Source organism: Arvicola amphibius, chromosome 1, assembly GCF_903992535.2.
Source record: "Arvicola amphibius chromosome 1, mArvAmp1.2, whole genome shotgun sequence".
Lineage (NCBI taxonomy): Eukaryota > Metazoa > Chordata > Mammalia > Rodentia > Cricetidae > Arvicola > Arvicola amphibius.
The window spans coordinates 118082051-118096697 of NC_052047.1; the positions used below are offsets into that span (position 1 = coordinate 118082051).

At 51.6% G+C, this 14647-nt stretch overlaps 1 protein-coding gene across 1 annotated transcript in view; it reads right to left on the reverse strand.

The window, feature by feature from the left end:
• Positions 1–323: 323 nt before the first annotated feature.
• Plekha7 (pleckstrin homology domain containing A7) overlaps positions 324–14647 on the reverse strand; it is a 187868-nt gene continuing 173544 nt past the window's right edge. Inside the window, 8 exon segments of the mRNA XM_038328220.2 lie at positions 324–1649; positions 5605–5744; positions 6715–6848; positions 9618–9773; positions 12236–12436; positions 13236–13255; positions 13258–13338; positions 14485–14602. Of these exon segments, the coding sequence (XP_038184148.1) occupies positions 1627–1649; positions 5605–5744; positions 6715–6848; positions 9618–9773; positions 12236–12436; positions 13236–13255; positions 13258–13338; positions 14485–14602 (873 nt within the window). The 3' untranslated portion in view covers positions 324–1626.

Sequence of the window (14647 nt, forward strand, 5' to 3'; positions counted from 1 at the left end):
CACAAGTCAAGATGAATTAAATGCAAGTCCAGTGTGCAATGGTCCATCACTAACAGGCCTAATTGGAACGGGCAGTATGTGGTTTGGATGGGGGCCCATTGTACCCCGTGTGCTATCTTGGATTAGATTGGGGTTGGCCAGCTCAAACCAGTCCCACATGGGGGTCCATTGCCCTCAGGCCTCCACAGTCACTCAACTACGAGGAGCTGTCAGGAAGGGAATGTGTGTTCAGTGAACACAGTAAGCAGGAGACCGAGAGCGGACACGGGGAGAGTCACACAGGCCATGGGGATAAACACAGCCAGCAAGAGACAGGACACGGGTGACGTTAATATTTTAATCTGTACATCACTTCTTTTTCTTTCTTTTTTTTGCAAACCATTACACTTTTATTTAAATTAACTTTTTCTTGCAAAATATTCATTTCATTTTTTTCCAACAAAATCTTATAAAGGCAAAAATAAAATTTTATTTTGGCAAATGTCATGAAGTTGATACTGGCAGCATATGGAGTTAGTTAAAAATAGACAGCAACTTCTAAACATATTCAAGGATTTTTTTTTCTTTTAAGTATAGTCAAAGATAAATTTTCATTTAAAATGTGGCTCCACCCAACGGAGGGGTTTTTTGTTTGTTTTCTTTCAACCATTGCTTCCTGTATGCAGAATACCAGGAGACAAGTTAAATGTGGGGCCAAGAACACGGTGTCTGGCATGGTCACCTCTTCATCAGTTGGGCTAGAGTCAGGTCAAAGTCCTATGCCCTGGTTCTGCCTGCCCTCCTCACCAGTCCCAGGGAAGCTGTCCTGGGTTTTCCCACAGCAGGCACAGGAGGTCCCTCAGTCCTGCCTGGCTGGAGGGATGGTGGTAGGTTAGGCATTTGTATGCAGATACCATCCAGTGTGGAATTTATTGCTACAACACATTATCCATTTCCACTTCACAGTGGCTTTTGTTTTTCTGAGAACTGTTTGCTGAGGGGGCATCACTGCTTCATAACAGGCTGAAGAAGCCACCGCTTTTGAACATGCGTGCTTGCTCCTCAGTCAGCACCAAGGCCCAGACAGGCTCCATGGGCCATCCCGGTGGAGTTTCCAAGGCCGGGCCTCAGCTCAGGAATACTGACCTCGGCAGTCAACTGTTCCTCACTTCCTGGGGAACATGGTAACAAGCCTCTGGAAGTACATCCCCAGATCCAGCCTTCTCTCTGGCTTCACGGGCAGTGGGAATGGCCCCTGCCTGTCCTGCCCTTCTGCCCACCCACTATGCCCCCCCATAGTACCTGAATCCCTAAGTGTGGCTACAAAACCCTGCAGGCTCACCTTTCCAGCCACTCAGAGGTGAGCATATAAAATACATTCTGATCCTAAAATACAGTATATTTCACATCGTGTATCAAAAGTGCTTCTGTCATCTGTAGGAAGGACTCTGGATGGAAACAATGGGCTTGTATTGGGACGAAGCCCTTGTTCCATGCTGCACCCACCATGGTGGATGGGCTGTTCTCTCCTCCAGCGAGAGCCCCTGTTCAGCTGGACGGGTTTCCACTGGGCAGAGGAGACAATATTTCAGGAAGATGCTGGTTGAGCTGGGCCCCCGGGTCCAGGCGTCTCCTCTGCACACTGAATCATGGGTCTGTTACTGCCTGGGCTGGAAAAAGCACAAGAGGCAGTGAGAGGCTGGCAGACTTTTGCTTCCGCCCTCATAGTGGGCATGTTTGTGCACACACACGATGGGCTGGCAGATGGAGTAGGAGAGCAGGGGGTGTGGGCAAAGCGGCCGCTGTCAAGGGACCTTTACTTCTAGGACCCAGGGCACTGGGTTTTTTTTTTTTTTCTTCTATCTCTAAGAAGAATACTGCATTCATGCGAGTTCATGAACTTGTCCTCTGCAGTAGTAGGCCAAGACCTGGGCAAACTCCTGGGGTAGTTAATGGTTCTGCCCTTCAGTCTCTGGAAGAACAGAGAGCACAGCCTCTGGGGACCTCGCTCGCTTGCTTTATTTATGTTTGTTTATTTATTTATTTTATTCTTTTCTCATATTTCTAACCTAACGGAGTGGTTTTAACCTGCCTGTGGTGCTACGAGAGGAAGAGGCACAGCTAAGCTCTGGAGAGAGCATCTAAGTCCTAGCACGAGGCCACAGGGGCTTGAAAAACCAGGGTGAACGGAGCCTCTCCCTGGCACCTCTACCTGCTCAGATTTCTAAGAAGAAAACATACATACAACTATGGCCCTGGCAAGTCCTGTAGGACTTTGCAAAGGACATGGCTGGAGCCTTTCATGACGTTCTGCAGCTCTGCTCTGCCCCTCTTTTTTATATATAAAACTATTTATTTCTTTTTATAGCTATCTATTCTCCTTTTCTCCTCTCTCTCAAGCCTACATACATTTTTTAAAGATTTATTTATTTATTATGTATACAGTGTTCTGCCTGCATGTACATCTGCAGTCCAGAAGAGGGCACCAGATCTCATTACAAATGGTTGTGAGCCACCATGTGGTTGCTGGGAATTGAACTCAGGACCTCCAGAGGTGCAGTCAGTGCTCTTAACCTCTGAGCCATCTCTCCAGCCCTGCTCTGCCCCTGTTGTGGGCCATTGTAGGCCCAAGCCAGCTCACCTCCTCCTGCTCTCAGACTGGCTGGCTGTGGGCTCTAAAGTAGGGACAGTCCAAAGCTGGAGGGCCCCAGTGCAAAGTGATGTCCCCTGCACCCTCTTCTGCAGACCCACGGAGTTTCCGGGATGGTCCAGATGAGCCCGCTAGCCAGCAGTCATGGAGAATGGAAGTTGTGGGTGCACACCAAGAGCCTCTGCACCCTGACACGCATGCTTCAACTCTTTAGGAAGTCCCTCAGGCGTCTGGGCCTCGTTTCCTCATCGACACAGAGGAGCGAAGAGCTTCATGGGGCTGTTGTGCACCAGGAGATACTCAGCACAATGGCTAGCAGGTAGTAGTCCCTCAACAAGGTCAACCAGAACCCAGTTAAGGTATAGACAGAACTCTGCAAAGTGACAGCAAGAGGCTGCTGGTATGGCCTCTGTGGTCCAGGTTTGGATAGACAGGGGCAGCTGACCAGGCCATGAAATCTCTCCACAGCCGATCAGTACTGGCCTGCTGGCTCCTGGGGGGCTCCTTCCTGTCTGGGTCATACACTCACTTAGGGAGTTATACCAAGCATCTCGAGTGGACTGTGGTCCTGGACTTGCGTCTGTCTCTTCCCTAAGACACTCAGTGACTGATACAGTCTCAGGCCTTGCTGTATGAGGAGATCCCTCGGGGTCTCAGCTTGCCTTCTGTAACTCTGGACTTAACAGTTCTTCAGTCCCTTTGGGACGGCCACGAAAGAGTGGAATGTGATTCTTCTTTTCCTTGAAGACCAGCAGTTTGCCCCTATGCTGCTCTTTGGGGCATCAAGCTGCCTTGGGAAAGAGAAATGGGCAGGAGCGGCAAGGGCCCTAGCAGACATGTTCGATCCATGGCCCACAGACCACATGTGATTCAGGACGGCTGTGGATGCAGCCCAACAGAAGATCCTAAGCTTACTTAAAATATGAGAACTTTTTGCAGTTTTTTTCCCTTGTACCTCAGTCGCACAGTTCTGCGCAGGAACTATAAATGGCAATATCAATAAAAAAGGGTTGAAAACCACGGGGATATTTCAGCACGGCAGCACCTTTAATGGCAGCCTCTGCCGAGGCCTAAGGTCAGAGTCCTAAAAAGCAAGTCATCTCCAGCCACCTATCGTCTAGCAGGTCCCCCCTCCCCAGCGGCCGCAGTGCCAATGGAAGGAAGCAGCAGCAGGTGGCATTGCAGTCAGCTCAGCAGCAGCAGGAAGGCGGGAGGGGCATGCTCAGACTATGGGGTGCACAGCAGCAGGACAGCCAGGCAGGGGCTCTTACTTGGAAGGTGTTAGACAAAGGTGTAGTGCAGTCCGTTGCTTAAGGGGGGGTAAGGTGGCACCGTCCTGGCGGACAGGGGGGCTTTAGGCGGGAGGAGGGCCAGCTGCTGCACTAGACAGAGCACACAGGAATCACACGGTGTATTAGAGTGACCTGTCCACCCACACCACCATATGCCCTGCTTGGCAGGACTGTGTGGCTTGGCCCCACTGTCCCCAACTGATGGCTGCTCTTGGGGGCAGACCCACAGGGCATAACTCGCCTGTAGTTTCTGATTCGGGGGAGAGAGCAAGAGCGATTGGGGAGTAGGGCAGAAGGTGTCAGGTCTGAGGTCATCAGGTGTGTGGAAGGAGTGAGGGCAAGCTGGGAACGTAGCTCAGTGACTGGTGGGTCAGCCTAGCATACAGAGGCCCTGGGCTCATCTCCAGCAGCACCTAAGATGCGGTGGGGCAGAGTGAGAGCAAGCGCAGCTGTGAGGAGGGAGGAGCAGCCTCACGGGGAGGGGCTCGGAGGCTGCTGAGATGAACTCTGGGGTCACCAGCAGTCACAGGGCAACACAGACAGCTTTCAGCCCCTTTACATGTCTCAGACAGAGCAAGGACAGCAGAGATCTCAGAGGCTGGCCTAGTCTGCTTGGTTTTGCGACAGGGCCTTAGTGTGGCCCATGATGGGCTTGAACTCGCTGTAATCAAGGATGACTTTGAAGCCCTGATCCTCCTGCCTGCATCTCCCCAGTTGGGATTATGGATGTAAGCTAACGCACAAGGCTGGATTTCTGGAACTCTGGAGGGTCAGAGTATGGGGACAGAACAGGTCTCTCCTCAGAACCTGGCATCCGTCCTTGTCATTAGTCAATCATGGGGCCTCCCCAAGTGATGTCAAAGCTGCTCCCCACACCAGACTCCTCAGGTCCAGCAGCCACAAGGCCTGCAGGCTGCGTCCTTGGTCAATTAGATTAGAGGGCTGGCAGGGAGAAGGTACCACTCTGGGTCCTCTGACCATCCGTCCGTGAAGTACACCTGGCCAGAGGTGCCACATATACACACAACAGCCTCTGCATCTGCGGACAGACTACATGGGATGGACCGTGAGGACACCACAGGGAGGCAGATGCTGGTGGAGGAAGGAGCCCAGGGATCTTTTTCTGGGAGGCTCTTGTATTGTTTTCTTTGTGACAGGATCTCACTCTGTAGTTCAGGCTAGCCAAGCCTATAGCATGCATGTAGTCATTCTCCTGCCTCAGCTTCCTGACAGCTGGGATCCCAGGCATGAGCTTAAAGCAGCCTTCACACACCACACAGCCATGTGCTACTTCTACACCATGGTGATATTCTTTTGGCTAGGCTGGCAAAGCCTTGATTCCTGAGTCCTACCCTGTGCCACAGGGTAACTGGCAAGGCTGAGTGGCTCTGGTGTGAAGACTAAGGAAGGGTTTCTAGGCAGGAGCTCTTGCCCCACTGAGAAATGCCCGCTCTGGCATCACTTCTGTTCCCTTCTTCCTAAGGAAGGAAACTCGAGCCCTGCCCCCTTGGCTCAGAGCTGGCCAATACAGAGCTGAGTGTCAACTCTTCTCCTGCTTGGGTCAGGCAAGACAGAAAACACATCCTTAACTGTTAGTGTCTGCTAACTTCCTGGCTCCAGGACAAGTTATACTGGCAGCAGCCAGCAGGAACTGGCTTCGAAGATCGGCACCTGTGGCCTTACCTGCTACCTGCTTGCTGCGCTGAGAGGCCTCTGAGGCCAGGGCGTAAGAGATGTTGATGATCCGCTCCTGTTCCTGCAGCTGCGAGTCCAGGTCGGCCAGGCTGTTGCGGTCCTGGCCTGGGGGCTGCAGGTTACACATGCTGTGGGGGACACAGAGAAAGTGTGAGTCTCTGCACCCTGGTCCTCAGCCTCCCCTGTAGAGTGTCTCCCCGGCTGTGGGGAGGGGCATCTTCAACACTTTGGGGGCATCAGATGTGCGTTGCCTCCTTTCTTCAAGACAAGAGTCTATGTCTCCGGAAACCTACAGTGAACATAGCTCCGTTCCTCCTTGCAGGCTGGAGACTCCTGATCCATCCAAATATGAAGTGGGTAATGGAACTCTGAAAGGGAGGCTCACAGGCCAGAGAATTCACTTCCTTGGGTCCAATGCTCAGGGTTCAAGAAGTATGTAAAACCCCAGTGCCCTCGGGGGCTGGAGAGATGGCTCAGAGGTTAAGAGCACTGACTGCTCTTCCAGAGGTCCTGAGTTCAATTCCCAGCAACCACATGGTGGCTCACAGCCATCTATAATGAGATCTGGTGCCCTCTTCTGGCATGCAAGCATACAGGGAAGGAATGTTGTATACATAATAAATAAATCTTTGGGGAAAAAAAACCCCAGTGCCCTAAGGACAAAACTGAACCCCATCTATGGAGTCTGTGTGAGGAACACAGGCCCTAGTCTAGCACCTCCCGGATTGGTCTGGGCCCATCTATGGATCTATAACGCAATATGGACACAAATGTTAAAAGGACCATCATTGGAGGTGACCTCAACTGAGTCTGCTTTCCTAAGGTCTGGCTTGATGGTCCACACTTGCCCATCACTGGGGACAGATCTGAAGGCATGGCCCTTGGGCAGGGACCCTGTACAAGTTCTCCAGAGCCTTCAGATGGCTGAGGGAGTATTCTCACCTGAGTACCTGCCTATCCTCTTCAAACAGAGGAATTCACTTGAAATAAAGCCCAGCAAAATATCGACCAGTCAGCCTGGCCTGAGTCTCCCACGGCTGAGCTATCAACTGAGATGGGATTTGTGAGACTTTTAGAGTTGAGAAAGCAAGGGCAGACCTTGACCGAGCGAGGATATTTCGGATCTTCTCAGCCTTTCGGTACCGTGCCTGCAGCTCTTCAAGGCTGGGTGGCTCCTCAGGATCCAGTTCCACGTACCGCTCGGGGATGGAGACCTTCTCTGGCTTAGACAGCTGGGGGGAGTATCGGGTGGTAGAATGGAGGATAACCTCAGATTCTCTGATCTGAGATCTGTCTTTTTTACCCTTCCCACCCTGTGAGGAAGCAGAGTCCACAGAGGTGAAGAAACTTGCTAAAATCATCAATGAACCAGCTATGGAACCAACGACTTGAACCTGGGTCTCACACCAAAGCAATGCTGTACTTCCTGCTACACTAGACAGCTTTCTAGAGGCCAAGGGAAACAGCAAGGCGAGCAACACTGAGAGCATCTCACAGGAAGGACGTGATCCTTAGAGCTACACCCAAGGCCGCAGTACTCTGACGCCAGCCACACCCACTCAGCGGGAGCTTTAGTGTCCTTCACACCTAAGTTGGGCCTTTCTTCTGCCCTATCTAATTCAGAGACCCTGCGGTGAGATGCCCTTCAGAAAACCCTCCTTAATGGAGTGCTGGATCAATGGACGGAGGGAGGGAGAGTCTCTGCCCTGCAAAAATGCTTCAGACCTGGGCTGTAGCACATTCATTTAACCCCAGCACTAGGGAGGCAGAGACAAGTGGATCTCCAGTCTACATAGTGAATCCCAGGCCAGCCAGGGCTACCTAGAAAGATCCTGTCTTGAAACAGAAAGCAACAAAACCCAACCAACCAACCAAATAAACAAAACAAAATGATCCAGTCTGGCAGCAGAGAGACCATCAAAGCTGATGGGAAATATTTCCTATCTCAAACACACTTCTGTGTTTGGGGGCATACAGATCAGACTGCGCTGACTGAAAAGTTTAAGCCATCAATAACAGCATGCGACTGGTTGATAAGCAAGGTCATTTCCACACTTCTGGGCAGAGTGGATTTTCCACTCACCTCAATAAAAGTGTCAGTGGATGAAGACAGGTGACCCTCTTTTCAGTTCTCTGTCTCCTTCCCCTCAGTCTGACTCTGCAAGGTTTATCTCTGTCACCTTTACTAAATGCTCTCTCATCCTTTCCTCTCGGACAGGGTCCTAGAGGCACCTCATCCCTAACCTTGGGGGGTGTCACCCGGACAGAAGTGATTCTCTAGTTCCCAGGTGACAAGAGCGCTCCCCTCATAGCACCTAGAGACTCAGTCCCCCAGCACCCTTTCCTACAGGGATGTTTATCTTGTGCCAGAGAGAAGGCTCAGCAGGTAAAGGCGCTTGCTGCCGAGCTGGATGACCCAAGATTGATCTCGGGGACCCCACATGGTGGAAAGGACCAACTCGACAGGCTGTTCTCTGCCCTCTATACTCAAGGGTAGATGCTGTACAAGCACAGGTGCCCACACACATGCACATAAACACTGAATTTTAAATTTAAAATAAATAAATAAATGTAAAGGTAATCTTGCCAGCACCAACCAGTCAGAATCCCTGTTTTCACTGGCAGTCTAAAGCTCTGAAAACCTCTGATCGCACTTTTAGGGCCGTTGAAGGCCGTGACTTTCAAAAACATAACCTAACTTGCCTCAAAGCAGTTTTCTTTGCCCTTGACTGGGTTGATTTCAGTCTCAGTAACAGAACTGAACCCACATGGCCTTTCACTTTGTTAAAAGGTGGCAAGAAATACCTGTTATTCCCAACGAGGACAGATCTAGAGGAAGGAAGTGGATTGCATTGTAGCAGGATTTAGGTTAGAGATTAAAAAAAAAGGACATTTTCCCTGGGCTAGCGGGCCAATTAGGACACCAGAGGGCATCCTTGCATTGCCAAGGCAGCACATGGAGGTTCTTTGTGAATGAAAAAGTCCAGCCTGTTGGCTTCCGCTGCTAAGGGTGTCAGAGAAAGGCCTGGTGGCAGGAGGCTGGCCATGGAGCAAGAATCAAGAATGCAGTAACTCAAGCATCAACTTACCTACACTGTTCTTTGTTCTCAGAACCCCCCTCCCTCATGAAACCCTAACCATTGGCAGAACCAGCTTGTAAATGGATCTGCCCTGCCTGATGGAGCAGAAGGGCTGGGTAGTTCTGTGTGCTTGGCATATGTGAGACCCAGGTTTACACACACACACACACACACACACACACACACACACTTACAGAGTCCCACTCAAACTCATGCTACACACGGGGAAAATGCGGTAGGCCAAGTGCCAATACAAAGGTTTGGGGACACTGAAAGTTCATACAGTCGTCTTCCATCTGCAAAGATGTACAGCATATCAACTGTGTGTCATCCCAGGGCTAGGGATGTAAAGAACCAAATCAGCTGCAGACACTGCCACAGACCAATGGTGAACAGGGATGTCTAGAGACTGACTGTCACTCAGGCACTTGCCCCTTTCCTTTTTCTCTTGCCATGTTTTCCTTGGCCTGCCCTGTCATGAGGCAAGTGAGCCACTAGAGGGCACCAGAAGCATTCAAACCAAAACCTCTCCATTCCCGACTAGCAATGTCTTCTGTGACGTTTCAGACCGGCCCTGTATTTCACGCCATGTATGATAACTACAGTCTGCCTAACTGGCCATTTGCATAGGCCACCACTATTGATCCAGGGAACATTCTCTAAACCTCTTGGGAACATGCTGAATCACTTAATCCCCCCACACCACCATTAAGGGCACAAGATACAATCTGCTCCCAAATATAGAAAACGGCTTAAACGTTACTAGAAAACACTGGTGACTCTATGGTCTCAAGCCACCATTCACGCATGCACCTTCTTGGTCCACAGTGAAGCCGAACCCTGACTAGGTGAGACTGCAAGTCAGGCTAGGAGCCTTCCTTCACGGCTTCTCAGAAGTGTGAAAGAAGCCCCCATCCTCACCTCTCTGTTGATGTCCAAATCATAGTCTTGTGGCTCTAGGTCCAACTCCATGACAGGTGTGGCCTGCACTTTTAGCCAGCCGTCTTCTCTGTCTTTTCTGTCCCCCTGAGCAGCCCGCTCCAGCAGCTGCAGGTCAAAATCTTGTTCTCGCTTCCACTAGCAACAGAGGAGAGGGTTAACCTCACTTCCCGATTCATCAATGAGCCACACAGGACCCTGAGGCCTGGTGTCCATGAGATGGACCTTTGAGACATTAAGCAAGTGTCGGAGCTGTGTGTTTGTCACTGAAAAGAAGGCCTCTGCTTGGTCCTGTGGCCTCTTCCACACTGCTGGCCGTGTTCTAAGACCTGAGTGTTCAAATGTGCACCCTTAGGGTACTGGTGGAAGACCCATGACTTTTCCCTCACAGTGGTCCACAGGTATCTAAAACGTTCCCAGGTATAGAAGGGTGACCCCAGAATGACCTGCCCCATCCAAATTCCCCTCCCCAAGGCCTTCCGGCTTAGGAGCCACACACTCCAGGAGCACAAACAGAGGGTAACCACGTCCTTCACAGCATTCCAGCTCTTGGGGACAACCTCGCTACAGGGCTCTCAGCAGGGCTGACTTGGATTGCAGGGATCTGTATCCCAGCAGGGGGAGAGTTCTGATCAGTTCCAAGGAGCTGGCTGGCCGCCAGGGTAGCAAAGGGCTGGGGAAAATGGTAACCGCTTGAGATAAGACATTTTCCTTAAACTAGAAAGGGAACTAAAACTGACAGTAAATGTGGGGCCAGATGCAGCTGCCCCGGGCCATTTCACAGTGGCAACTCTGTGTCAACCGTCTCTTCACAGGAGGGGAAAATCTACCCAAGCATGTCTGCCCAGCTCCAAGATGGCTTCCTGTTCGGCCAGGCCTCTGCCCTTATGGGGGAAGGACGGGTACTTGGGCATCAAGCCTTTGCCTCTGTCTCACTCCATTTACCTCACAAGGCCCTAGCAGCTGTAGATGCTGCACACCCCAAGCCCAAGCCCAAGCCCGCAGCCGTATCAGCGTGGTCCCCACATCATGCACAAGCTCAAGGTCTCCGTGTCAAACCAATGGAACTGGGTTTGGAGATGGTTTTCCAATTACAGTTGGGAAGAACTAGGCAATTAAAGTTCAGGGATAAATTTACTGATTCACAAAGGAAACACACATTTTCTTACACGCTCACAAGTGCTCAAATAGAGACAAGTCCTCATTTAAACCCAGCCTGATTGCTTCCACAAACAGCAAAAGCTCACCACACTCTGCAAAGTGCCGTGGGGAAGAACCACGCCAATCCGTCATAGAAAGCAATATGTTTGTTTATTGGCGTTGATGAGACTTACACAAGCCTTTTTTTTTCCCAAAGAAAAATTACAAGGTATTGGAGTTACGGTTCTGAGATACTCTCTACATTTCAGACAGCACGTTATAGAAAGTCAGGGTTACCCCATATGATACTTACTTATAAAGCTTAAAGATATGGGTTTGTAGCTTTTAAAGACATTATTCCAGTCCTTTGGTGACAGACAGTTGGAGAGGCCCTCTGCATACAGTTTGCTTTGTGATTCATTAATTACTACATCTGAATTGCAAAAGCTTTTCCATAAGGAATTGTGTGATGGGATCAGAGGAATTAAAACAAATGGCCTCAGACTCTGTAGAACGTACATGTGCACTATCTAACATTCATGTCTGCTGTCCAGTATAAGGCATGGAATCTGATAAATTCCCAGTGCCCAGCCCTCTGCTAATGATTATGGTCCCCACAGAGCAGCTTTGGGATGGATGCATTATCAGTAGTTGGCCTACACAAAGCAGGGCGGTGGAAAGGGAAGTCACACCTAGAGATGTCCGCTAGGCTAGGGAGACAGCTGCTAACACAAGCCTGGTCAGAGGCAGCAGTGGCCGGTTAGAGAAGGCCAGTGCCAATCGGAGCGTCTGTGAAGACAATCAGGCAGGATTAGAGGCAGTGAGCGGCGACACTAGAAGCAAGAGAGCTTGTGCAATGAATTAGGGAGAGCAGACAGGCTAGAGGGCTGGGGAACGGGGGGGGGGCTCCAAACCCAGAAGCCAAATGGTATGTCTCCACAACGGGCCGAAGGCAACCGTGGGCGGGTACCACACCAGCCATCAGGAGGCAGCACCGAGTTCCCCAGCCCTCCTGAGTACCTGAGTGCTCAGCTCAGCACCACAGGCTGTGGGAGACAACCAGCACCTCGGGGTGGGGGCACCAACCCTTCCTTAGTCAATTGCCTCCCCTGGCTCCAGTATCTGCTTGGGGGGGGAGGGAGGCTATGTGGTTGACTTGCACATAATCTCTTTCCTCACCATCTTCCTCTCCTCCTACAACCCTACATTCTCAAGTCCTTAATTCGGTTAGGAGGCCCCTCCCAATTAGCTTGGAGAATGGGCGAGCCCTGTCGCTAGTCCCTCCCTATTACTTTGTTTCCGGGTCATCCTCAGGCCAGTTCACAAGTGCAGCTGTGGTCCTGAACAAACAGCCCCTCAGGATGTTCTTTCACCATGTAGGTCACCCTGGGAGGTGACATGTGTACACTTGGGGGACGTGGGGGAAACTCTGGCCTCTGTCCCAGCCCCATCTAACATACTGAGCCAAGATCTCCAGGCAGTGGCTGGCTGAGGTATCTGGCTGAGAGCAGGCCCGGTCTCTCTCCTTGGCTCAGGGTCCTCTTGCGCTCCCGGACCAAGGCCTTCTGGTGTCGCTTCATCCGCTCCAGCTGTTCCTCCGCGCTCATCTTGCCCCGCTGGTGGTCCCCTGAGTACAGGCGCTCCAAGGCACTCTTGGGTCTCTGCGAAAGAGGTGAGACACAGAGTAGACGGAGCTAGAAGCACAGCTGCTTCCTGCTTTTAGCACAGGGTCTCAGGTAGCCCAGGATGGCCTCAGGTTCGCTCTGTAGCTGAGGACAGTCTTAAACTCCTGATCCTCCCACCTGTATCACAGTGCTGGATTACAGATGTTGGCGATCAGACCTGATTTCTGCAGCTCTGGGGATCCGTCAAGCCCAGGGCCTTGTACATACTAGGCACGTACTCTACCAATTGAACTGCACCATTGCCCTCTCCCCGCTTAGCCTCTCTTTGCAGCATGCTATGTGGGCTCGTTTCAGCCACAGAAAATCACTTCCTCTCAGTACCCAGTGCCCCCACCCTAATGAGTCTTCTGGGCAGAGGCAGACGCTGAGGCTGGGCCTATTCAACCGAGCCAATAATCTGTACTCCAGGACGGACCTAGGGTACAGGCTTCTTGGACTTCTCGTGACCCTGACAGGTTTGGTAGCCATCAGAAAATAGAGATGGCTGCCAGGTGGTGGTGGCACATGCCTTTAATCCCAGCACTTGGGAGGCAGAGGCAGGTGGATCTCTGAGTTCAAGGCCAGCCTGGTCTATGGAGCGAGTTCCAGGACAGCCAGGGCTGCACAGAGAAACCCTGTCTCGAAAAACCAAAAGGGAAATGGAGATGGCAGGGGAGTGGCCTTCTTGGTAAGCAGGGGAGTGACAGAACCCTAAATTCCCCAAGGCTCACTGGTCCCTGCACACCCGTAGGCCCCTCCCACTGAGTGTGAGTCCCCCACACTCCCCACCACTTACAGAGAAGGTCATACTGCTGCTTCGGCATTCGGACCCCTCCGGAGAGTGACGTAGGGAGCAATGGTGGATGACTGCTGGAGCCTGGATGTGGAGCCTGAGAGCCCTTAGCAAGGAAGGAGAATCAGGTGGCTGTGGTACGGTTCAGTGCCTACAAGCCTTCCCTAGCCACCCCACTCTCCTGAGGGCCAGCAGGGCTTCACTCATAGCCCACTTGTCTTGATCTTTTCTCCTTGAGCCTAGATGGGGCAGGCCCCAGGAAGAGAGGAAGCTTGGCCTGAGGGTGGCCTTTGTCCCTGTAGAAGCTTTGTGATAAAGCTCTGCTACTGGGCCGGGCGGTGGTGGCGCACGCCTTTAATCCCAGCACTTGGGAGGCAGAGGCAGACGGATCTCTGTGAGTTCGAGGCCAGCCTGGTCTACAAGAGCTAGTTCCAGGACAGGCTCCAAAGCCACAGAGAAACTCTGTCTCGGAAAAAAAAAAAAAAAAAAAAAGCTCTGCTACCGGGCAGAAATGCTGGACTGTGGCAGGTGAAAAGGGGGTATGAAAACATTCACCCCTCTGCTTCAGTGGGGAATCCAGCTAGGGATGAGCAGGGAGCCCAGATAAGGAGACCATGGGTGTAAGAAAGGACGGACCGAGTCTCAGGCTGACGGTTCTTAGCACTCCAGCCTGCAGTCTACAGCGCTCAGGACTGTGGGCTTCCTCTGTGGTCAGCTAACAGCAGTTGTTTAATTTCTCTCACCCTCAGTGTCTTCTTTTTTACTTATTTATGTGGCTCAGCGTTTTCCCTGCATATATATCTGTATGCCACATGGACGAGTTACGGACAGTTCTGAACCACCACATGGATGCTGGGCATTGAACTGGGTCCTCTGGAGCAATCAGCACCCTTTAATCACTACGCCGTCTCTCCAGCCCCTGACTCAGTTTCTTGATCTCTAAAATGGGAGTCATAACAGCCCCTGCCTACCAGTGCTATTGAATATGGGGCTAATATAAAACACTTCAACAGTGTCAGACCTTAGGGTAAAATCACTGCCATTGCTCCTGGAAATAGGAAAGGCAGGAAAAATAGACGACTCGCAAAGAAAAGAGAGGGCTGTGGGTGGGAGGAAGTGGGGCCAGTCCTCCCTTCTCAGCAGTCACAGTGAGACCCAAGCTGCAGACTGAGGCCTAGGATCTGAGGCCCAGGTAGGGGCTATGAGTGGTGTAGTGTGGACCCTGAAGGGCTCCACGAGGGTCTTGCCTTACCTCTGCCTGGCAGTGTCTGGTACCTGCTCTCAGAGCCCACGAGGCCCAGGGAGGGCGGAGGCATGTCCCCACTGAGGCTGGCCAGCTCTGGCTCGCTCACATAGGACCGGAGCTCCACCTGCGGACAGAGTCTGAGGCTATGAAGTCACTAGTGTCACACCAC